The 26,537-nt window shown below is 42.6% G+C and overlaps 2 protein-coding genes across 3 annotated transcripts in view; both read right to left on the bottom strand.

The window, feature by feature from the left end:
- Positions 1-1,983: 1,983 nt before the first annotated feature.
- LOC106815033 (RNA-binding protein 25-like) lies at positions 1,984-3,626 on the bottom strand. Its single transcript, XM_014819459.1, is given in 5 exon segments — positions 1,984-1,996; positions 2,567-2,625; positions 2,701-2,921; positions 3,004-3,148; positions 3,600-3,626. Coding segments are annotated over 5 exon segments (465 nt in total).
- Positions 3,627-7,485: 3,859 nt separating this feature from the next.
- LOC106815290 (serine/threonine-protein kinase 32B-like) overlaps positions 7,486-26,537 on the bottom strand; it is a 57,110-nt gene continuing 38,058 nt past the window's right edge. The window contains exons 5-12 of one of the 2 annotated variants that reach the window (XM_014819738.1): positions 23,909-23,946; positions 23,456-23,545; positions 20,541-20,644; positions 19,398-19,511; positions 18,314-18,439; positions 17,371-17,505; positions 16,227-16,294; positions 7,486-12,583 (exon numbers count right to left, since the gene is read on the bottom strand). In XM_014819738.1, the coding sequence (XP_014675224.1) occupies positions 12,361-12,583; positions 16,227-16,294; positions 17,371-17,505; positions 18,314-18,439; positions 19,398-19,511; positions 20,541-20,644; positions 23,456-23,545; positions 23,909-23,946 (898 nt within the window). In that variant the 3' untranslated portion in view covers positions 7,486-12,360. The remainder of the gene's footprint in view (positions 12,584-16,226; positions 16,295-17,370; positions 17,506-18,313; positions 18,440-19,397; positions 19,512-20,540; positions 20,645-23,455; positions 23,546-23,908; positions 23,947-26,537) is intronic. The other variant, XM_014819745.1, reaches the window with a different exon arrangement.

The following is a 26,537-nucleotide window of genomic DNA, read 5'->3' on the forward strand; positions in this document are numbered from 1 at the left end:
CAAACAAAACAACAACAGCTAGCAGCAGTAGCAGTAGCAGCACATCAGTGCTAGTATAGCAGTAGTAGTATCGTAGTCAGTACCGTGATCGTTAGTGGCTGGTGTGTGTGGTTCGGGGGTTGCTGTGGTGGTGGTGGTGGTTGGTGGTCGGTGGTGGTGTGGTGGTGGTGGTGGCGCGCGGCGCGGCGGCGGCGGCGGCGGCGCGGCGGCAACACAACAACAACAACAACAACAACAACAACAACAGTAGCATGCGCAGCAGCCAGTCAGCCAGTAGTAGTAGGAGAGCAGCAGCACACACAAAGTAGCAGTTAGACGCAAGCAGCAGTCAGAAGAGTAGCAGCAGTAGCAGCAATACTCGTCGTCAGATGAATCCGCGCGCCATGCTAGCAATTATATTTTATAATTATAAATATAATTATAATTATAATCATTATATATACGTTATAATAAGATCTTAGCAGCACACTAAAGCACTCAAGACTTTATAGTTTCATAATCTATATAGTTTCCATTGCCGAAATTTCGTGTAAGTATATTGCAGCGCGTAGATAGATTTATTTTAGGGGCGGGGGGGCAATGAGTACGTGAAGTGTGCGAATGACAGGGGCTAAATTCGTTACCCGGGGAATTGGGGGGGGCATGACGCGATTAGCCATCACATACTAGCATCGAGCACAAGCCGCACAATAATTTACCGCACAACGCGCAGCGATCGCCGCACGGTATCGAACATACATACCACACACGTCACGCACCAGCACATGCACGCACTGACACACACACACACACACATAACACAACGAACAAAACAACAAACACCACCACACAAACACACGTACATACATACTATATGTAGTACCATACGTGCACGCTACATGCCAAATTTTACAAACGTACGTTTGGCACGTGCCGGTGGCATGCAGTGCTATGGGGGGTACTGGCGGCATGCTCCACCAGATAAATTTTGAAATATTTAAAGCATTTTCTGCAATCTGAGGGCATACTGTGGCCATACGATGAACTATACTCACCCTAGACTCAAGTCTACAGCATTAGATTTGCAAAAACACTTTTTTCATTTACTTTCATGATAGCCGTACACAGTTAGGTTATTATAGTAATAATATTGTATTAAAAACAGGTAAGAATTAGGCAATTTTCACAATATTCACGTGTTTTTGTATGTTGCAACATACTCTTTTGGCTATATGTGCAGCCTGGAACATTTATCTTGAAGAGTTTCTTTGCATCTGTCTGACCGCCTCAAAGCCAACATTGTGTTCAATTAAATAATTCGCGGTAAACTCAACTTCGCGTCAAGACGACAATTCCTATCTGCTGCAAAAAGCTTAGATATATGTGCGTTATATGATGGATCGAATTCCAACTGCACCGACATAGCACTTTTTGCAGACATATGCCTCTGCAGTCACCTCTTCTCCGTGCCCCACTTGAAAAGTCTGTCTGCGATACCATGCTAATAGCCATGTTAGACGTGTATAGCTGTATTACAGTTATACATACATTTAAAAAACTCTTCTCATGACATTACGCTGAATGAAACAATGCACATTCTTCTTTTTTTCTCTTTACTTCCTTCTTTTTTTTTTTCTATTTTTTTGAATTTCGGTCGCGGTATATTTTGTACAGCGCACATCACCCCTCCTTCAAGACGGGCGGGATGCATCCCCATCCCGCCGGAATTTACGGCCCTGTGTCGCTGAATCTAGGGTGCCGGGTTCATAATTCTTGAGTTTATTAAATATTAGGAGAAAAGAAGACGATTCTGTTGTACGTTTCGACTCTTAATCCTAGAATTTCAAAAATAATATTGGATTTATTGTTAAACAAGATTTGATGTTTTTTAGATATCTTTAGAAGAAGAGGCACGATATGCATTGTGGTAAATATATTGACGTTTTAAATTCAACTAATCACCAAACAATCAGCATTCTCATCTGCATAATTTCCGATAATTGTCTAGCAGAGACGCCTGGTGACAGGTTCAGACACACAATAAGAATACACAAAGTTAGCACTTAGAGAACCCTAACCCGCTGATACACAAATATTCCGTACCGTACAAGCCGATAGTCATCATTATTGTGTTGTAGAGTAGCATGATATGTTATGCGAACTGCGCTATGAAGTGCGCAACTGCGTCGGGGGCTAAAGCTCATTCACAAAGATATTTTTTAACATAATATTAAAGATATCTGTTGTTTCTTTATATAATCTTTTAACAACGTCATATGTCATTGTTCTTTGTATGGCTCGCTTTTCTTTCCGAACGTCTCTCTTACTTTTTCTCTTCTCTCTCTCTTTTTTGGCCGGCGTTCCCTTCTTGCCTCTCTGCGCTCTCGTCGTTCTCGTTTCTCTTTCAGCTCTCTTCTGATTCTCTTCGCTCTCTCTCATCTCTCTCTCGCTCTCTTTCGCTCTTCCTCTCGCCTCTCTCTCTTTCTCTCCCTCTCTCTTGCTCTCTCTCTTCTCTCTCTCTCTTTCTCTTCTCTCTCTCTCTCTCTCTCTCTCTCTCTCCTCTTCTGCTCGCTCGCGCTCTCTGTACTCTCGGGATCTCTGTCTCTCTCGCTCTCTCTTTCTGGTTCGCGCGTCTTCTTCTCTCCTCTCTCTCCTCTCTCTCTTCTTTCGCTCTCTCTCTCTCTCTCTCTCTCTCTCTCGCTCTCTTTCGCTCTTCCTCTCGCTCTCTCTCTCTCTCTCTCTCTCTCTCTCTCTCTCTCTTCTCTCGCTCTCCCCTGTCTCACGTTCTTTTTTTCTCTTTTTTTCTCTCTGTCCCTCTTTCTCGCTCCGCGCGCGCTCTCTCTCCCTCTATCTCTCTCTCGGCGCCTCTCTGTCTCGTCTCTCGCCTCTCTCTCTCCTCTCTCTCTGCTCTCTCTCTCTCTCTCTCTCTCTCTCTCGGCTCTCTCCTCTCTCTATCTATTTCCTCTCGCCTCACTCGCCTCGCTCTTGTCTCTCTCTCCCCTCTCATCTCGTCTCTCACTCTACTCTCTCTCTCTCGCTCTCTCTCTCTCTCTCTCTCTCTCTCTCTCTCTTCTCTCATTCTCTCTCTACTCGTTCTCTCTCTCTCTCTCCTCTCTCGCTCTCTCTCTCTCTCTCTCACCTTCTCTCTCTCTCTCTCTCGTTCTTTCTCCCGCCGATATCGCCTCTCTCTCGCTTTCTCTCTCTCTATCTCTATCTTTCTCTTTTCTCTTTCTTTGTCTTTCCATCTGTCTATCTCTCTCTCTCTCCTCTCTCTCTCTGGCTGGTCTGATACCTGGTGTCTCTTCTCTCTCTATCTCGCTCCTCCTCTCTCTCTCTCTCTCTCTCTTCTACTCTCTCTCTCTCTCTCATCGCTCTCTCTATCTCTATCTCTCTCTCTCTTCTCTCTCTCTCTCTCTCTCTCTCTCTCTCTTGTCCACTTCCCCCTCTCTCTCTCTTCGCTGATCTCACTCTCAATTACCTTTCTTATCAATCTCTTACGCTGGGGGTCTCCTCTCTCTTTCTCTCTCTCTCTCTCTCTCTCTCTCTTTGGTGCCTGAACACATAAATCCAAGGTACCTGACACTGGATTGCATTTGCTGAAGAAGTAGCCAGAAACTCACAATACACGTGATATCAGTAACAACCATTTAGACGTATAACTTTCTGTTCTTCCCCTTAACTGCAACTTTTCTTCGGAGATTAAATATAATCCAAGCTATATGTGAAGGAATATAGTATGACAATTGCTATTTAGGATATTATTCCGTAACGTACGGAATTGAGTTCAGTCCAGTTGAAATGGTGCGGCCATCTTGATTTAATAATACAATTTGACCATTTCATTACGTTTGTGCATTTTATCAACTCGTTTGCGTCTGGAATGGATTCAGCATGGTATGAAACACTTAAGAAATTACCACTTTATTCATTTTTACAACGACATTTTTGTCACAAAGATTATTGGCATTTTATTGGTGCGCCACTCTTGGATTATTGTTGCTGCAGCACACTATCCTACATAATTTCTGATACTTCCATTGTGTTTCTCACATAGTGAAAAACTTTGTGTAGGACACCAAATCATCGCCCAGTGGAATCTCATTCAAAAGTTATTGTAACCTTGTATGATTGGATAACAGCGGGTATGGTTTCGCCTTCACCTACACTATCTACCGCCTGTATCGCAGCTCAACCTGTTATTGGCGTTGCGCAAGCCTCGTTATCGATCAGGCAACCTGAATAACTGGCACAGCAAATGACGGCAGGCAAAATGTCTTGCTGCCTGAATTGCTGACTTGGCCGTTACAGCTCTCTGATCTGGGCGCAACGATTTCGTTTTCGCTGTTGCGGGCTGGCAAGCGCAAGTGGTACAGGCAGGTGAAGGGTAGATGAAGCGTGACCGGAAGCACGCCTGTAACATACAGTGTTAAAGTTATTGCCGATTTTCCCATAGTTGCGGAGGCAACGGCGGCCCATCTTGGATTTTACGCAAATTTGATTGCATTTTATCAAGTCGTTTGTGGTTGGGAATGGATTCGAATGTATGAAAACATCAGGAAAATGAACAGCTTTATTCATGTTTGACACGACATTGTCACAAAGATATCGTCATTTTTAAGATATTCCGGAATCGATGTGGCATCTTGCGATTTTTGCTATTTGTGCGCCCCAGGAAAAGAATTGAGTTTGGCACGATATCTAAAATGCGAGTGTTAATTATATATTAAGCATGTCTGTACGAAAATTTTCGGTGCTGTTGAGCACAAATGCAAATCCTTCTGATTATTATACAAACTATCTGGCGCCGCACTTACAAACGTCCTCTGTTGTCATAAATAAATACGGCACCGGTGGGGAGTGGATAGCAAGTCTCGATGACTATGTACCTTCCAATTTATATTTAATTTTTATTTAATTTTTATTTTATATTTATATTTTATATTTCCAATTTTTATTGAATGTATATTCCAATTTTTTCATCGCAGATCGTACCACAGACCTCAAAACATCGGCGGAAAAAAATAGACGCTGGATGCAATGACATATAGTCGGTTATTACGCATTTATTACAAGTAGATACAACACTAACAATTTCTGTAAACACATGATCCCTTTCAGTGCTATTTCCTCGCAATGATACGATAGTTCATTTTTACGTACAGGAGGGAATTTCAATGAACAAAACAAAAATTCTATATACGTTTGGATAATAAACGGTAGCATTCATTCTGTACATACTCATATATGGTGGGTATATATATATATATATATATATATATATAATATATATCCAACTGCTTCCATGGCTTGATTCACCTGCCACTAGATACACCTAGACCGTAAACAATCGTTACCACGCTATAGCGTAATGTAGCCTGCGTCGCACGTAGCCACATTACTGTACCGCAGTTTTCAGAACATTGCAAACTTCCATATTTTCCAGACCTATATAATGCGCTTCACAAATGATAACACATTACGTGGCAACTGTACCCTCGTTAGGAATAATAAGCGAGAAGATTCATACAACCGCGGTTACTCGATTACGTCGTATGGAAAAGTAACCCTCAAGTTGAAGGGAATGAGACTTCCCCGCTAGACACAAATTCTCCCTAACAGTATACCTATAGGAGAAATCAGTTATAAAACCTGTAATGACCCCTCTATATAGCTATTTGAATTTTGTTAGTATTTCATATACAAAACTTGGAAAACGCTGACAGATTATTATAAACAACAGTTTGAATATAACTAATCAGGAGTAAGATAATAAGGGATAATCCCTTATCTTACCTCCTGAACTAATGATACGTATATATGCATGTATTTATATATATTTATATATTATATACGTACACATATGTGCAAACACCACTGATTAGTGTCTCACAATTCATTGTAACGTGAACAATTTAATATAAACACTTGATAACTCTATAAAATAAACGTTTTAAATAAATAACTTATGCAACACGTATATAGTCCTACAACTCTATACAAACATACAACAGCTGTATTGCCTATAATCAGCAGAACTCGGTTAACCAGGTTAATGCAATTCTATTACGCCAGTGGTAAATACCAGTAGTAAACGCCATGCCATGTCCGCAGTGTATACTAGGATCTAGGTCGTATACACGTATGTATTTGCTTTTCTACCACGTTGGAAGCCAATGGCGTCGTACAGGAGGCGTTCAGTCACAATGCAAACACGTTCGCTATACTGCACGTGTAGATTGCACGCAAGCAAACAGACCAGCATTCACGATTAGACCCGAGCCAGACAGATGTGGTGTTCCTGTTTGTTTCTCCCGTGTGACAACGGCTATTGCGGCTGCGACGTTCTACTTTAAAATAAAACGCTTCTTATACTACGTCGTATGCGTAAACGACCCGTGTGGCTTACTGGCTGTGATATGGACAATGTACGATTATTACCAGGAGCAGGATTCCCGTTTATTTACGCCCTACGTCAATTGGCGAACCCGTCAAACCAGCATGCCAGGTATCAAACCCAACGTGGACCACAAATATAAACATTGGTACTGGTTTCGAAAGCTATTGGTACTTGCACAATAGTGAACACATTGCGGGGTCTCATTCAAAACCAATCGAGTAACATTTTCTTCTTTCAAATGTCTACCAAATCGTTCTCCAGCGATACCACGTCGTGCCAGAACGTCCAGGAAAACATACAGGTACAAGAACAAAGACGACCAAATGGGGGTCACAGCAAGTTGTTTTAATAACGCGTGCTCGTCGTCTTTAATTGTGAGACTTGAGGGGGTTCGGGTGCCATTTTTCACAGCGGCAACTTCCGCGCCAGCAACCAATAGCAGCACATAATGAGATCTTCTTCTCATCATAATGAGATTTTCTTCTTTCCAACCGCTTGTCTCTACGATACTCCTAGGCCGAGATATTGGAGCGTAATCATGCCTCCCACAGGCCTCACGCCGCCTCGCATCCACAATATTCACTATCCTTCTCGCCTTTTCCGGGTATGGCTATCGTTTTCCGTCGCCGCTTGGAGCGCTGATAATTGATGTCACATGCCCAAATTTGGTACTCTTACTACACCATATAGTAACTGAGCTGCGTTGTAGAGACTTAATTTAGAAAACATTGCCGGCTTCATCAAGACGGGCATTAGCCGTGCTAGGAAAGACAATGGGAGATAAGGGCATAGGCGATGCCCCCCAAAAGTTACCGATGATAACCGAAACGCCGTTCACTCATAAAGTTTTCGCGGAAAAAACCGAACTCTCCCGAAGCGAATGATCGTGAATATTGTGGATGCGAGGCGGCGTGAGGCCTGTGGGAGGCATGATTACGCTCCAATATCTCAGCCTAGGAGTATCGTAGAGACAAGCGGTTGGTCTTATTTTAGAGAGCAAAGAATGCTGCTTAACGCAATACCAATACTTAGTCTACACCGCATACAAAGTAGAATAATATTGCCGTGAAATAGCACTATTTTCCCGTTTTCCCGTTGTACACTCTAGGTATTTATTAGCTCTTGATATTATGTTTTGTTGTGATGTGGCGATACATAGCCGTAGTAAAGCAAAATAAGAATATAGGAACAAGGGAAAATAGGGACGGAGGAACATAGCGTAGACCCCTCCCATGCGCCCGTCACCCCTAGCAGTCATATCCGACTCGAAGCAGGCGAGTTGGGCGTTTTTCTGCCAAGTGGCCAATCAGAGAACAGCAATCAGGGGCGTGTCCCTCCACCCTAAGGGGAGAGCACGTTTTTGTTTTAGGCGTCACGCTGGCGGCATGTGATACGTGCAAAAATGCGTATTAGCGTCGCCCCACGCGTACGCTACGGGTCAAATGTTGAAACGCTTGCCGCCTCGCGGTCGATAACGTAAGAGCTTTGAACATACATAGAGAGGTTGGTAGAAAGAAGAAAAACGCCAACTTGACTGCATAAAATCGTCAGTGTAAACCCAGCTTGCTCGGCACGCACGCGACATCACTTCGCGCTACAGTCATTAAACAATTCCGGGGAGGGGGTCCCGCTCATCAATCGACACCGCCGCTCTCCACAACGCACGTACATCGTATGTGCTAGCAGCAAGTGCGACACCCGCTGGCTATCTGCAACACCCGCTGTTGATTACACATCTCCCCCTTCGTCTGTTGTACCGCCTACACTATATTCAGATTCTAACCCGTTCACTCGGTGTGCACGTATCAGGGCCGCGAGTGCCTCTGACGTAATTTTGTTGGCTCCTACCGAAGTGCATGTCGGGATACTGAGCTCCTCATTTATCCACAATACACTGCAATGGGTCTAGAGTCTGAACGCATACAGTCTCTTTAAGCTGTGACTTAGCACACGTCCACTGATGCAATTCCCAACAACAATTTCATCATGCAAGAGTCACGCTGAGTTAAACAAAGCTCCCGATGACAGGCCTCAAGGAATTTTTACAAAACACGTTCCGAAAAACACTGGGAAATACAGTGTGGGACGGTAGTGAAAACAGGGAAGTACAGTAGATTATAAGCAGAAGTAGATAATAGGGGATTCCCTATTATCTACTTCTGTTATAAGGTACCTGTCACGCTCCTGATCAGGTCCGAGTCAGTCATGACTCACAACATTATTGCAAGCGTTTATACCGACGTATCTCAACGTTTAAACGTAAACGTAACACTACTCACAATTTTTCGTTCCCATGTGGTAAGGATATCCCCAGTTCCACAAACCTAACCCCGTGCGGCCACCAACCATGACTCACAAGCGTGCAACCGTCGGACTGCAGCTTTTACAGACTTGCCCACGGCCTTTGTGAATACCTGTACTTGAATTTTACAACCCACCCCTCGCTTATATAATTTACAAATCACGCGTCACGCCAAAAGTAGGCTTAAATCATCACGTAATCTATGGAATTAATTCTTTTGTGAATTGATCGTATAATTGCGTGTTTAATTATTAGTTGGAGTAACGAGGCATCGATTAGATGCCTGCTGTAAGAGAAAGTACTCCTACTAAGTGATGCTAAGCACTGAAGCGGAATAATAATGAATGACGAACTGCGCAATGCAGCAAAGTTAGCACGCACCAATAACAACCAAGGACGAACCATTCGTGGAACGCACGAATAACGATTAAACTGGAAACAACTAACAATAAACGGCATCGAACCATTTTCATAGTAAGCCACTGTTCATGCATGTTTTGATTAAAATTAGTACCCACTGAATTTGTTGCTATATCAGCCTGCTAGACGCACTAGACGTTGGCGGGGGAGGTATCGACAAACCCTCTCTGTGATAGAAAAATAATAGAAAAATGTCAACCTATAGTTTGGTCTATCTGCTATAACTCTTAACACGTTAACTCTCAACTACATTAACAATAGTCGTATAATAGGACCGGCACTATAAGGTCGTTGATACTACAGAGTCAAGTTAGAAACCGGTAGGCGACCATAAAGCCGTGACTGATTTCACAATCAATGTTCACATATATTGATACTCTTGGTTGAGATGTAATAGTGCACCGACCTCGCGGAATGTTTCACCGCACGAGTACGGCACCTACGCGACTATAAAAAAGGCAACTTAAAACGACGCGCTGCGGTATAAGAAGTGGTCGTCAGTTGGTCAAGGTCGGGCAAGGTCGGAACTGCTAACAGTTACAACGTCAGAACAGCTAACAGTCACAAGGTGGGAACAGGTAAACACTACGGTACGTAGACCGTAAGAAAAGACACACTAGCCGAAGAAATCCGACCAAAGCTATATTTAGCTATTCGTGCCATTGTTCGTCTCCTATTTAACTTGCAAGAAGTTCTATCTAGCTCGTTGTGCAGATTACATAGAGCAAACACCCGTCATTCCAATTTAGCGTTAAAGCCACCCTAAGTACGGCACGGTGCGAACATTTAAGGCATGTACACGTTGATGTTCGATCACCTAATTAATTACACTAATTGTGCGCGTACTCTCACACGACTATGGCACACATGGACGTAGACAAAGCTGGAGACCACGTGTGCAATTACCTTGAGATTCATGTGATTACACAACCAAGCCGTTCATCTGTATCCGACCGCACAAAACACCGAGACTTGGAGGGGTGGCGCATGCACCTGGGCTCACACATGTACATGAAAAACCCGAATACTCATCACGCAAACCGACACGTGTGTGACACGTCGACGGGGTCCCTACATCACTCTACGAAGCCACCTACACAATCATACCTGCTTATGCATTAGCATTGGGGGGCGTACTCAACCAACTATATCTAAACAAGTAGATATGTTTCCGATAGCAGTAGCACGGCCGAAACAAGAAAAACGGCAATGTTGAAAGCCTCACAGCTTGCGATATTGTGTCACCAACATTTCGCCCGCACATCAGGCGATTCAGTGACGAAGTCGGGATCGAAATCGCCAAAAACCGGCAGGGGAGCGCTCGACAGTATCAGGGGTTAATAATGACAAATTTGTCAATGAATTTGTCAATGAATTTTATCAAATATTATTCATCACTGATAACATTCACCGACCGTATCTGCTGCTCTTTCTGCTCAGCAATATATCGCTGCAGGATTTGTTTGCTGTCCTTTCGTCGTTTAGATTACACCGGCCATCGGATATTTTCTCTTAATGGCGACCATTAATGTCACGTCACTAAGAAACATCGATGGCGTCTCTGATCACCACGGTGAATGCACCCATGATTAATGACTCACGAAGACTCGCAAGCAAACGCTACACGCGATTGAAACACCAGCTCTAAGAATTTTCTTTTGGGTGGGTGGGGTGGGTCAGGAGGAGGAGTAGCAGCTTGCAACCACATAGAGCGTGGTGAGTGGCTATCTTCATCATAAGGCACACACACCCGAGTTATGTACAGCAGTTTTTCTCTGTGCTAAAGCACACGACGCATACAAGTACAGACGAGAGATATCCCCCCTTCTTTCCCTTACAGTGCACTTTGTGAGAATTACGTCACCCGAATGGACGAATTCGCAACCACAGCGAAAAGCTCGGCAAATGTCAAACTGACACGACTAATTACGTAACAGCCATTTTAAAACAGCAGCTCCATGAATGGCGCACTTTACCCATTTACCACACACACACACGCGCGCACGCACACACGCACACACACGCACGCACGCATGCACACTTCCCCCAGGACACGTGTAAAACGCTAATGTGCGTTAAAAACTGAAACTGCACACGGCATTTACAGAAATCTATGTCCACCAAAGGCTCTGTAACAGAGGCCGTTGCCCCCCATAATATAAACCCATTGCTATTGGTGGGACAAAACAGACGCCCACAAGGCGCTGCTGCTGTTACCGCCATACACACATTACAAAATGTTCAGGTGTACACGTTTAGCAAAAATAAACGAGGTACCTTTGGCAGACCTAGAGAATCCTTTTTCTAGCACTGGCTATACCGCTTACCTACGAGCGACCGAATTCTCGAATAGGGTTTGCTTACTAGCTGCGCGCATTGGAGAATTTTCGCCTGATCGTACAATCTAATTTTTTACATTTAAAATAGTTGTGTAGTGCATGATAGCTAAACGTATAATTGTATTAGAGAGGCTTTACTGCTAGGCTGCTGATTTATCCGGCTGTACTTAAGCACATCAAGTCAAAAATATGATTAAACCCACTTCAAAGAATATATCTCATCTTTTCAATTATTTCTAGTTAGTATGAGATGTCAGTGTACGTTTTTAGTTACTTATAATTCAATCACCAAATGCTGCACTAAATAGCCTACATTAATGGAACGTCCGGTTACGTGGCTGATAATTGAATCTCATCTGCTACTTAAATGCCACATGGGACTCTGCGATAAAACACGTGTAATTCTTCAATTACGCTTTCAATTATGTAAAGACCAACAACAAACTAAGCACATGCACGCACGCATGCATTCAGTCACAAGTGCACGTAAACACGTACACAAGAAAGCACGCGTGCGTGTACATCACGCGCGAACATACGCAGAAGAGGTCAACTGAATACCTTTCACGGAACAATTAATGCCTCCAAGTTGTGTTTCATTGAAGTTATCAGCCGTTAGATAGGAGCGCAAATATCGAATATATCTTTTACAAAATCGCGTACTTTGTCACTTTACTCGGCGTGGTCGAGTATTCATAAAAAATACCTACACATTTGTTTTCCCGCAGATAAACTCATAGATACCCTAACCTCTTTACAACTGCTAATTATATCTACAAATTTAGATAACAGAAATAACACACTATATCACACCGTTAAAAAAGACATAAAAGTTACATTAAAGTGTCCATACCTGTGTGATATGCACTACACCCCCCCACGCACAGTTACGACTTTCCGATCTCATCTGGCGACTTTTTAGCCTAAATGTTCTCTTGTTTCGAACTCGATTTTATGTCTAACTGCTTGGCATCCTTCTTGTCGGTGGCTTTCTTATCTGCTGCCTTCCTCGACGTTCCGGCGCTCTTCTTTGACTCGGCTTTCTTCGTCTCAGTCTTGTTGCTGTCGAACGCGAGCTCCTCTCCGAATTTCTGCAATTCCTTCAGTTTCTCTTTTCGCTTCTTCTCCTGCTTTTCTCGCTGCACGCTGCAAGGCAAAAAAGCAGTAAATCTAGCACAGCGTCTGAGTCTGCTTGACGAATTGCGATTTTGTATCGAAGAGGGCGAACAATGAAGATTTTAGCTGCTGCGAGTACATGTGCCCAGCGCACGTGCCAGAGTACTTTGGCTTCAGCCCTGCAAACACTATATCGATTCTTGCTCGTCAACGCGCAAGCCTGAAACCGAGCTGTTCGCGCTGCTATGCTAAACACAGCAACACGTGCTGTAAGCTGAAGGTTGAAACCGGCCGAGGAGACCCTGCCATTCCCCGGTGGGCGGGGTTCTGGTCCAAACTGAGAACGAGTGAGAACACCTAAACGCCCATTCCTTTCCGAAGCGAGTCGTACACGGAAGGGTAACAACCGAGAGGCCTAGCATAATGCGTTCGCTCGAGGGAATTATCGTATAAGCTGGCAGCTTGCATTTCGTGAAAAATTCGCGAACAGCGGTAATTAAATTCGGTCAAACGCATGACGGGATTCTAAGACTATTACCGCGTTGGTTTGGCTCGAGCTAAATGGGCTAAATTTGGCTCAGGCTGGTTTGAGTCGGAGCGTTCACACGTACGAAAGTGAATATTGTCTGTCAAATTCAAATTCAAATTCAAATAAATTTTATTGCAGAAATATCTCACAGATACTCTGGCAGTATGTCGCGAGATAGTGTTGTGTACGATTCAGTGTTTACTTCCGTTCTGAGTTCAATTATCAATCTTGAAAACATGCATCCTGATCAAATTTTTCGAATTTTTATACTGTTTTGGACTTTATTTTGTCGAAGTACACGTTCGACACTCGCGGCATCTACCACTCTACCGATTTAGCTGGTGCTCAAATTTGGCTCGGGCCTGGTCAGACGTTTTCAATGGGACCAAATTGGCTCGTGCTAACTCGGCACGGCCCCGAAAACCGTCCGTGTGAACGCTCGATTCGAGCCAAATTTAGCACGGGCCTAATTAGACTCGGCTAAAAACGTCCGTGTGAATGCGCCTTATGCCAATGCGCGTGGTAACGTATGCGTGAGCACCTAGGTTTGTCAAATCCACGCACACAATGCCCTGACTAGTAAGCATGCCGTATTGGCAGCCGTGTCAACGTATGTTCACTGATGAGTTGCTAGAAGTTCACTTTAAATGAAAAAGTGAGTGATATCTATCACTCTGGGAAGTCACGTGGAGTGGACCGCCCTAACTCTAATGTCTTTTTTAAACTATAGCGGACAGAATATGTAGCATCGGCGAAACCGCCGTCTTGATGCTGTGTTCGATTCCCAGAACGCGCATCAATCATTGGTGCACGCAGCGATGAATTAACCGTGACAGCACGTTCGCTCAGACGGAGGAAGCACATCTCATGACGACGACGATGACGTGACCACTGATAAAGGTCAGCCATTCGTGCGTTGCTCCACACTAATCAACTGAAACGTACATATGCCCCCCCACCACCATCCCCCACCATTCCCAATTAAGCTGCGATGTGTACGCCGCTGATATTCTCGTCATCTCGCGGGAGCATCGGACGGTGATACGCGCGATGCTGTGACGTCGCGAGGAAATTGAGAAGCTTGGTCGATGTACGCCCGCTATACCAAGGGGGCTGTTGTTAAATCGATAGCTAGTCGTAATAATAGTTTTGGTCAAACCGTTTTTGTCATAACCACTGTAAGAACACGCTTCATTTTATCACAGAAATCTTGCTCGTGTGTTTTACAAAATATATGTTCTGACCTGTAATAAACACTTGTAATTATTACACAATAACACAGAGCGAAATTTTACACCAAATTTGCAATCAAAAAGCAAATATATTGTTTATTATACTAAAAAAATTCCAGTAAAAGCTGCTTTTTTATGAAAAACTCGCTGTAAAAAGTATCTCAATATTCAACTATTCTCGCATCACTATAGCGTCCGCAACTTCCAAAAATACACCATTAAAGGAATAATAGGTCCATTGATTATGCAATGTTGACGAATGCTAGAGTAACTGGCACCTTGTGTAGTTAATAAGTACATTACCTTATAGCCAAACGCGTATTAGTTTGCCCAATATCACTGCTGGTTACTAAGAAATGTCTAATTGAAATCCGCAGTCCAAAAATCAGTTGTTTACAGTTTCAAAGCGTTGCCGGCGAAGCGGGTGTGATACAGATTTATAGTGCACCGGACATTTTCGCACGCATGCTCGGCCGTACGCAATGCTATCATCAGTGATTTCGTAAAAATGGACGCTCGTGATAAGGAACTTTTTGTCAGGGCTGTCCACGTGCGTCCGTGATTAGTACCTGTGTTTTACTCTATTTCCATGTTTAGTCCCTGGCCGTGGTTACACCGCTGACACCGCCATCCGTTTCATCTGGCGTCCAAAACATACGAGCCGCACAAATGTTTACGTCATCGCTTGACTCCTGGATGACATTTACGGCCGATTTCAAGTCTTGTTTGTAATGTAACCAGCAGTGATATTAGACAAACTCATACGCGTTTGGCTATAAGGTAATGTACTTATTAACTACACAAGGTGCCAGTTACTCTAGCATTCGTCAACATTGCATAATCAATGGAATTGGACAAACTAATACGCGTTTGGCTATAAGGTAATGTACTTATTAACTACACAAGGTGCCAGTTACTGTAGCATTCGTTAAAATTGCATAATCGATGGTCGAATTATGCCTTTAAAGGCATAATTGGCCCATCGATTATGCAATTTTAACGAATGCTAGAGTAACTGGCACCTTGTGTAGTTAATAAGTACATTACCTTATAGCCAAACGCGTATTAGTTTGCCCAATATCACTGCTGGTTACTAAGAAATGTCTAATTGAAATCCGCAGTCCAAAAATCAGTTGTTTACAGTTTCAAAGCGTTGCCGGCGAAGCGGGTGTGATACAGATTTATAGTGCACCGGACATTTTCGCACGCATGCTCGGCCGTACGCAATGCTATCATCAGTGATTTCGTAAAAATGGACGCTCGTGATAAGGAACTTTTTGTCAGGGCTGTCCACGTGCGTCCGTGATTAGTACCTGTGTTTTACTCTATTTCCATGTTTAGTCCCTGGCCGTGGTTACACCGCTGACACCGCCATCCGTTTCATCTGGCGTCCAAAACATACGAGCCGCACAAATGTTTACGTCATCGCTTGACTCCTGGATGACATTTACGGCCGATTTCAAGTCTTGTTTGTAATGTAACCAGCAGTGATATTAGACAAACTCATACGCGTTTGGCTATAAGGTAATGTACTTATTAACTACACAAGGTGCCAGTTACTCTAGCATTCGTCAACATTGCATAATCAATGGCCATATTATTCCTTTAACTACACAAGGTGCCAGTTACTCTAGCATTCGTCAACATTGCATAATCAATGGACCTATTATTCCTTTAATAGAAGCATTTCTGTCTCCAGTGTACCCAGTGATCCCATGACAGGATGCATCCAGTTTCCTTTATAGTGCAACATCTGCAATGTCATGACATCTTTTTGACATAGCTAGTCTCATCTGAATACTAACCTTAGTAATATCATCGTGGCGCCATGCTCGTTCTAGCAATGGCTACTTACCAATTTGTGAAAGCACACTATAAATGAAATATATGAATGATATAAATATATACTTACTCTTCACGATTGTAAACTTTAAACTCGTCGTTTATGTTTTCTAGGCACAGCTGCAATGGGTCCATGTCCTATCAGAAAAGAGACCGGTTAATCAAAGTAAGGCTTCGGCAGCTACAGCCTTTGCCCAGCTAGTTAAGGATAAAGTTGGTATATATGAGGCAAGTTGAAATAGTTTTGTAACTCGCCCATGACAAGCTGTTGCAACAATTGCAGACACAAGCACGCACGTACGCACGCACGCACGCACACGCCCATACATATTACACACACATGCGCATCACATGGAACTATGACTAGTAACATATTTATAAGACAGCAATAGCACTTAGTATGTGATAAGTGACTGTTAACTCGTCAAAACACCTCTCCGTTCAGTCATGAACAAAAGTTACACATAACCTTATCCATGAGTACATTCCATCTACGCTTGTCAGTTCACGCGTGGACCAGCTCTTTTTTGTTTACAATTTTGTTACAATTTTGTTTTATTTACTCGTGATAAATAAAGTATAGACAATCTACTAATATTTCTCATCATAACACACAATGTTATTTTAGATGAGTGTTCCATTTCGTGACACTGCACTATCACTCTTATTTAAATTCCAGGCACATGCGTGCACCATACGGGCGCAGCTAAACGTGCATAATCACGTACACACTGCTACAGGTTAGTACAGTAAATGTAGGTGAAGGGAATAGCGCCGGTACGAACCACTAGCGACCGCAGCGTCAGCCAGCCATTTCGACTGACTGCCTCCCTATTATCTCTGCCTAATCGATTCGACGTCTAGTCGTCTACTATGCGTCTGTGTACAGGGTAGTGGCCGGTGTTTAAACAGGTAAGAGCACGCCTATCAATAGCGATTCAGCTCTAAACTGCACGCGGTGACTCACACAATGATGAGAACACGGCGGCACAATAAACGCCCACGCCGAATATAGCAAGCAACGCAGGCCCGGGGCACAAACACAATTGACAACAACCGCGTGGGAAAATAGCAATAAAGAAACACGCTGTGAGCAAAGAGCAATTAAAAAAACACATCACCCGGGGAATCATGGTAGCAGCGACAAAAAGACAGCACGAGGAGAAGCGTAGTATGAATGAACATTGTACTCTCTATTCTTGCTACACGCTTACCATTCCAGATAAGTTGTTCTGACTCTCTCGCTTTGAGTTCTGCTTTGCTAATCGTTTCTTCTTCTTGTGCAGAGGCTTTGCCTCAATAATCATCTCTTCCAGTTCAAATGTGGGGTCACAATTTAAATGGTCCTTCTGTTGAACAAAAATGCAAAAGCATATGTATATTATGATGCATATTAATTATATTCGTACATAACAGAAGTTACACAGCTAATATACGTCATGCACATGGTACATGACCATATTATTAAGAGTACATATATTAATAATTACATACATTTATTCATGAACTCCTGATAGTATTATGTAGTATGTTCGTGTCGTTATCAGCCTGTTTGTAAATCCAATTAGAACACTAGGCAACTATTTCCAACTAGTGCTTTCAACAACTATAAGCTAAGTATTCTCGTCCCTGTCCAATAATACCCTATTTTTGCACGCAAATTACATTAGCTTTAGCTATAGAGGAATTCGTGCCATGCATGCTACAGACCGTTGATGTTATAATTGGTGACATCCAACATGATGAGAGGGATGCTTAGGGGCATAACCTGATGATTAGGGGCTCAAACTGAATAAAACTGATTATTCAGACTGCCGCAGTGACATGTAAAGAAATGTGTGTGGCAGGAGGGGAGCCACGTGAATGTTTAGCGGTTAGACAAGAACCTCGGGGAGTATGACTAAATATCGGTGCTGACAGTGGAGTAAATACCGTGATCTGTAGAATGAACATACATTTTAACCTTTACTTCGACAAACAACGATTTTTAGCATCAGTCTTGGCTTTCAGCTTCCTTTAGTAATTTCATCAACAAAATTCAGTGAGAAATATTTACCAAGAACCAATAACAGGTACAAGCATTTTCCAAGAACTGGGACTTAGGGGAGCCTATCAGGACCATATTAGATAAGCATGATCTGCACATGTGGTACTCACCGCAGGCACGAAAGTTGGCTTGAACTCCCGCCTCAACACCTTCTGGGGGTCAAGGTCGGACAAGAAGGGATGAGATTTCAAGTCTTCGAATGTTGAAATTCGTTCAGCTGGGTCTACTGTCAACAACTGTAAGGTGAAACAGAGAATAAGCAACGAACCCGAATTTTGAAAATAATTTGAGAAAGTCAAACTTTAAACAAAGGTCAGGACGGTCAGGAGCAACTTCACAATGACTTTGATCTAGCTGTGAGAATATGGAAATGCACTCTAGAAAATGATTACTAGCCAGTGCGTCAATTATCGAGCGCAACGTCGTGGAATGCGATGCAATCATCACGCGTTGCCATGCACGACCGCATTCCTATATGCTGTAAGCAACCGAACGCTGTCTTATTACCCAAGAGCTTGCGCCATCAGATTATTAAAGTTGCGGCTGTGAAAGCGGAGCATTTGTCACGTTTTTCATCCATTATGACTGACACGCGATACTTCTTATTCATCAAAGTTTTTTTCCCCCTTTTGTGTTTATTTCTTTGGCCGAACACACGTCATTTAAACAGTTTAAATCAATGAGTATAACGTGAGTCAGGAAAACATACGGCGGCGGCCATATTTCTACATTAGTAGAACGTAGTTGGCTGCATCATCCGCATCGGGCTGTGTATGTGGTTTAATGTAATAGTAAAAATAAAATAAGCATAGCAGAATGACTGATATATAGCCAATATTTGTGTAAAACCTGACACTAATTAAATCACAACAGTTCTTTGAATCCTATGTACTTATATGAATTGCTTTTTGCAGTATTCCTCTTGGGATTCTGTTTAATATACTGAACACAGATCACTTCGTAGATGCAACTGTTTATCATTCTATTAATCTTGCTCAAATGTTTTAAATAAAATCTTTCTCTTTTTGCAAAATTGTAAAAGTTTAATTAGCATGGGAGTATTTTATTAAGGATGAAGTTATTAAAGAAATTATCATAAACAAGTTATCGTGATTAAAATCATGCACATCATGCCACTACTGCCACCTCTATATGTACATCAGTGTTACTGCCCTGGCTCACTGCTGTCTGTACCTGCTTTAGTATATTTCTCATGCCTTCATTCCATGATGACGAATAGCTAATTGGTACTGTGAACCCTTGTCGAATATCTTCCAATGATGTTCCTGAATGAATATCATAAGGACGCTGCAAAACAAACAAAATTTTATGTAAGTGTCGACATAAAAGCATTCCCTAAAAGTTTTGCACTCAAAGGCAACATGTTACAGAAAAACTCGACTTACTTCTGCCCACATCGGGCTGAAATATACACGGAAGTCTCATTAAGCAGATAATGTTTTCATTGCGAAAATATGCACTGACTTATCTGTTTATTTTATACAGTATAAAATTAATAGAAAAATGTTAGGAAGTGAAGTACGATCTATAATTTTAATTATATTGAAATTTACTTTCGATAACATGAACCAAGTTAATTATATTGTACAACAATCTAAAAAGGTCTTAGATTCAATTGAACAGGCAACATTGCCTTCTAATATGAATATGTAATATTTAAGCAGGGTGCGAAATTAACGGTCTGAAACGAAATACTCCCTGATTTACTGCCGGACTCCCTGATTTGACATATGCAGGAGTCCGTGTGACTCCCTGAATATTCTGTCATACTAACTAGTTCGTTCCAGAGCACGGCCTCGCGGAATTACCGTATTTTTTCAGCAAATGTCCAAAGATTTGGCAGACGTGCAACCGCATGAATCTTCAAAATAAGCACATGCGTTATTGTTAATATCTTTAATTTTGAACTTCAGACTGCAGACTCCCTCATTTTGCCGCAGACTCCCTCTTTTTGAGGGCAGGGAGTCCGTTGGACTACCTTGTTCAAAAGGTAATTTCTACCCCTGTTTAAGCCACATCAAATGACCGAGTGTTTAACATTGCTGAACCAGCAGTTCAGGAATGGGGTTAAGGTAGGTACAAGAACCCAATTTCCTTTCGACACGGTGCACACAGTATATGCATAATAGCTGCATCCATGATGAAGTTATAAAATAAACGTTCGTCTTCGTGCATTTTTTTAAAATTATAATCAATTACATCTGACATATTTTAGACGTTTGCTGAGGCAGGGCTGGAACGAGTGAGTCCTAGGCCATTTCATGTCTGCCCCTGCATTGCACACCTGGGCCCAGAGAGGTGTGCCAACTCTCTCACCTTTCCACGCAGCATCTCGTACGCGCAGATTCCTAACGACCACCAGTCGACGGGGTATGAATATCCCGGACACTCGTCCACCGCCGTGTCGAATACTTCTGGCGCTGTGGCAGCGAAAAACATAAACGACACAATTATGTCGACGTCGTCGCTAGGAAGAGATCAAGGCTTCATGGCCCGCCACACACACTGACATTCATACAGTGGGGAGATACTAACCCCCAACGTGAATCCAGAGTAACATGATACAAGATTGAGTAGCACAGCTTTGCTGTTGATCCTAAGCGCTGCGCGTGGATGAGACGCGCAGTTCCGCTGGATATGCGCACGCGACAGCAGGGATGTTCAAGTATGAAGCGCTGTCCGCAGTGGAGACGTGCGCCACATTCGAGGCCCGGCGCACGTCTCCACAGCGTTCAACGAATGGTCTGTAGTTTTAGAAGATGACAATGATTATATATGGATGATATTCTAGGAATTTGAGATTATAAAACAGTAACAAAAATCGCTCAGTCATGCTCCAGATTAGCTGAATCAAAAAGATTAAAATTTAATAGGAACAAAACAAATACAATGGTTATAAAATTCACCAACAAAGAAAGGATAGAGAAGGAGATATTAATAGGCAACCAAGTAATCAAAAAATGCACCAAATATTCATACCTAGGGGATTTAATTAATGATATAGGAAGTTATAACGATATGATAAGAGTCCGAACTGAAAAATGTAGGTTCACGATGAGGGAAATATTATCATGGGCAGAAGAGCAAAATTATGGAAATCATATACTATAGAAGCAAGAGTGAAATGATACGAATGTACAGTTTTACCTTCCTTCCTAAATAACAGTGAAACATGGACTTAATGGAAGAAGTAAAAATGTTGGAGGATTTTGAAAATGAGTGCCTGCGCAAAATAATAATCCCGCAGAAAACGCAGAAAATGCATCGCATCGGCCCAAACTCCACGACAGATGCGCTCTCGCTCATGGGCTCAATCTACGAGTATCCTGAGTGTACAAAGGTGCACTGCATGCAGTTTGGCATCGGCCTAGACTGGTAACCAGTCGGCAGTTCCACACGCTACACTAACAGCGTCAGTGTAGCGAAAGGATACTTGCCGGAGTGAAGGTGGCGAACGGGTACCAGTCTAGCATCGGCCGGGCATTTCATTATTTACAAAAAGTAAACACAGTCGGTATAGGAACTGGTCACGTCAGTGACGCCCCATTCATAGCCCATCAACGAAGAAGGCGGGGCTTATTCTGATTACGGAGATGCGAAAATGCAACAGAAGTACGTAGCGCAGTGCGCTAAACGGCGTGTTATTTTCGTTTTTGTGCCAAACTATATCGTAGGAAACCTAGCAGAATGCCCTAGTTCCTGAGATCGGCGATTTGGTACTGTGATGGGTCACCACCTATAAAAATTTCAAAGGGAGGTGCGGCGTAAGATGTGATTGGAGGACACAAAGTGTCAATCCTCGGCTCGCCTCGGCATCATGGCCGCATCACGTCTAGTAAGGAAAACGAGGCTTAACGCCTCTGCCCCTCCCACACACTGGCATTTATCTAAGCTGTGTATTAACGTATATACGCTTCAGAGGTAACTCCCGCCGTGCGCGAGTTTTGTACATGATGTAAGAACGATCGTTCAGAGCTCTAGGCAGCAGCGCGAGCGCGCCGAATGCCAGCGTATGTATCTACCGCAGGCTGCTCTGGGGAGGAGGAGGGGGCGCAGTCAAATTAAGATTCGACAGCCGATCTCCGAGCGAGGCACGTAAGTCGATAACGTCGGGTCTCTCTCCACATTACGCGCGCGAGTAGCCGAGAAACTATCGTTTGATTACACAATGATGATCACGTTACGTGGGCACAGCCGTCGTCGCAGGTCTACGTCACCGCGAGAGGGACGATGATGATGCTTATATATCTAAAGCCCGGCGCACACGTGAGTAATTTTACTCAAGTAAAATGACGCATGAGTCAAAATACTCACGCGTAATATTTTCAGCGTTCGCCGCACACGTGAGTAAAATTACTCAAGGAATAAGTGGTGATGCAGATCACGTGACTGTGCGCAGCCAATACTGAGCGCACAATGAATTAAACGCATGCGCTGTGAGTACCAGTGTTGAGTAAATTTACTCAGCGCGCGCGCACACGTTGAGTAAAATGACGCATGAGTCAAATTACTCAACGAAAATCCGCCGCACACGTGAGTAAAATGACTCATGCGTCATTTTACTTGAGTAAAATTACTCACGTGTGCGCCGGGCTTAACGAAGATTTCAAAAGTATCATCAATAACAGTGAGCTCGCATACGAATATCACTGACATGCAAACACAGCTGCACGCGAAAGCACACGAGGAACGAGTAGTTTAATGGAGAACAAAAATCGAGAAAGTAACAACTTGATAAAGTGGAGAGTTATAATGCACGAGTGTTGTTCAGATATATGCTGTCAGGATTTTGCATTCTTCGTAAACAATCTGTCACATCCGCTCTGTCGACCGACGTCACAACGCTAAAAACCAGCAGAAACTTGGCTATAGCCCACAGTAGCAAATAAGCGAGACACAGCCGCATCTGGCATTTATTTTCTGGACCTGTCTCTAACAATATTTGCGCATGGTAATGCATTTACACAATCATGCACATTTGTATCTTTGCACGCGTGTTTGTGTGTTTACATTGATTGTGTGTAACATACATTATATATTGTGCTTCAACGCTTGTTTTTGTGTACACTTGCATTATTGCGAATTTGAGTATTGATGTTGGCGGTAGAGTATTGATGTTGTCAGTCTCGTCACAGGTATGGACATTATAGACTGTGCCCGTACGTACGTGTGAACGTGACTGTGAAAGTATCTAAATTTAACAGCACAGCTATACGACAGGTCTAGCTTACCCATATAAGGCTTTGTTCCCGACATCGAGGTAGCTAGCTGGCCTTCCTGTAATACTGTGGCGATGTTGAAATCTGTGATGTGTACATGCCCTATAAGATGAACAGCTGGTCAGTTAATCATAGACACTTAAAAAGGAAGAGTAAACGGATTTCTTGCCTATATTTATCCAAGCAAGCATTTTAACAAGTGGGTAGGTGGCAATCAATAACAAAAACTACTAGCGAACTACAGCAAAGGTATAACAACACTAAATATAAGTTTGTCAACTGGTTTAAAAAGGGTTAGGACATTTTCTTGATTGGCATTTTTTATTTGGTCAATTTACACTAAACAAAAAACGATTAATTTGCTTATATTTAATAGTTTAAATGAAAACGTTATATTATTAAATTGAATAATGGGGCTATTTATGCCTATAAATCTAACTTACACGTAGTTTACACGAGCCTTACCTTCTTCATCCAGGAGTATGTTGTCTGGTTTAATATCTCTGCAGAAAATTAAACCAAATTATTACATTATGATTATGTAAAATTACGAGTCTATCACAAACTTCTGACTACGTACACTTAGCATTTCGCACACAGCGAGAAAGAATGCTCCTCACACGCATGCAGGCTTACACGCAGATGGCAGGATTGGAGTGATCATACACCGCGATTTTGAGAACGATAATACGTGCGGTATCTGCATGCTGCCCCTACATTTACCTGTGTTACTGTGTAATTCAGCATGCAAGTACATACACGCACGCACGCACACACGCACGCACGCACACACGCACACATACACGCACGCACGCCCGCACGATATCTATATATTACGTGGATTTTCATGCGTCATCTATCATTCATGAGTAGTCAAAGGAGAAATATCAAAGGCACGTCATCCTTTACGTGGTCACCCGGAGCCTGTCTCTCAGAAGCTCACATCGTGGCCAGATGTATTAGGAACTGTGCAGTGCACACTGCGTTCATTTACATATAGCAATGCAAATATTCGGTTCATGTGAATACGCGTACATTCACAAGGTCCGTATCAATTACATACTAGAGAATTAATTTAATTTAATTCTGCAGACGTTTGAAGTGAACCACCGAGTCTACGCAGTATGGTGAACGCATATATATATATGACAAGGGTCTGTGGACGACGCTCTAGCAATGCAGACACGTTAGCCACAGGAATGCTATAACCAGGAAACACGGATTTATAAGCAGATGTTCACTAATGATATATGTCACGTTCACTAAATAATGAATACAATTGCCACTGATTACTGATTATATAACAGCTAGTGAATGACAGTGGACGTGTAGGAACCCAGGAAAAATTATGGAAATTCCACAATTATTTCGAATTCAACCATGCCTTACCACTAGTCTACGCGAGTGCCGCCCCGCATTAGCTACACTACGTTAAATAGAAGTATGCGGAGCAGTATTGAAAAATCGTTATTAGGATGCTAGCTGTTCATATACACACGTGCACGTGGTTGTTGACTAATGAGTGAGCGCATGTATACGCAGTACGAAGCGTGGACAACCTTACATCAAGCATGCATGGCGCGCCAGTGCCTAATTGCTGATCTCACGGATTCCCCAGCGCGCCGAGTGAGGTCTAGCAGGTCTAGCTTCGCTATCGACGAGACTTCGCACAATTTCCGACTCGGCGAAGTTGCTACGTATTCTTCCAAGTTTGAGTGAACTTTTGGAGACTACTCTCAGGTGATCAATAGCAATTTAGGACTTGTTTCCATAGCAACACATGCGTAGCTGCTACCTGCACAACACGGCTCAAACGGAGTATAACTTTACGTTACGTTTGTCTCCTAGGTTGATAAAACTGTAAAATAACGTTAATATCTACATGAATTCCAGATAAACAGTAAGTTTTTACTGTTCATATCATCATTTGTCAAAATATGCATCATAATATTTTTCAACAACCAGTAGGCACACAATCAATATTCACGTTTTTGTGTAAGTTGCATTCCTACAATCTCCATAGAGCCACACAAAAAGTAATAAAATAGGTTTTCAGCCAAAAATAATTTCCTGCGCAGAAATTGCCTCAATGTTTTGCGTGAATTTGCAGTAAACATGTTAGACAGATATATGGATTGGCAGACCAGAAAATGCCATCACGACCGTCTGCGCTGGATCGATTTCCTAATTACACATTGTCATTATATAAAACATGCTGTCTGTTTGGTTGATCGCAGTACTGGTTTGGCTAGAGCCGGTTGATTATGTTGATTAAACTAGGTAAGTATGGTCAATTCCTGGGCAATATATTTTAGAACATATCCTATTGCAACAATAATTTGCTAGAGCTGTCTGGAAATCACGTCAAGATAATAAGTGAGATCGGAAAGTCTCAGCGTCAATTAAAGGACAATTGAAGTCAAATTTCATAACTTCTGTAACGTTTTTATACATAGAAATACATTCAATAACGTATTCAATTTCAAATCTAGCGCCCAATTAGTAATAAACACAATAGAAATAACTGAATAGTAATCTAGGTCATGTGACGTCACAGCCCCATGTTGAGCGACGCCATTATGTAAACATAGTGTGTGCGGTGGTTAAATATTCGTTGTTTTTTGTTATTTCTCATGCTTTATCATGTCAAGACACAAACACAAAACTGTAAATGTACTTATATTCATGTACATACATATTACCTGTGTGGATAATGCATTCACGGTATATGTACATGACTTGCCGTGCGTAGATACATGTACATGTACAGATACATGATTCTGATCGAGCGTGATAAGCCCGGTGATCAGTGTACTCGCATGACTAACCTGGTCTAGCGTCGAACTGGTCTACAATAACCCTGGTCTTCTCATTCTCATGGCAGCATATACATTCAGGTGCCGTACTCATTAATTCACAAACACCACAAGAACACCAGTATTTGTCTACAGTCCTATCGGGTACCGAAGCTTCCATTCCGCCATGTTGTGACTGTTCTGATTCTTGAGAAGTTTGTGCCGATTCTTTGCGTTGCTTTTTCAGACTATTCTCCTCAATTTCTTCTTATAGATTATGATTATGGATATAGGCTCAA

This window comes from Priapulus caudatus, unplaced genomic scaffold (assembly GCF_000485595.1).
Source record: "Priapulus caudatus unplaced genomic scaffold, Priapulus_caudatus-5.0.1 Scaffold28, whole genome shotgun sequence".
Taxonomy (NCBI): domain Eukaryota; kingdom Metazoa; phylum Priapulida; class Priapulimorpha; order Priapulimorphida; family Priapulidae; genus Priapulus; species Priapulus caudatus.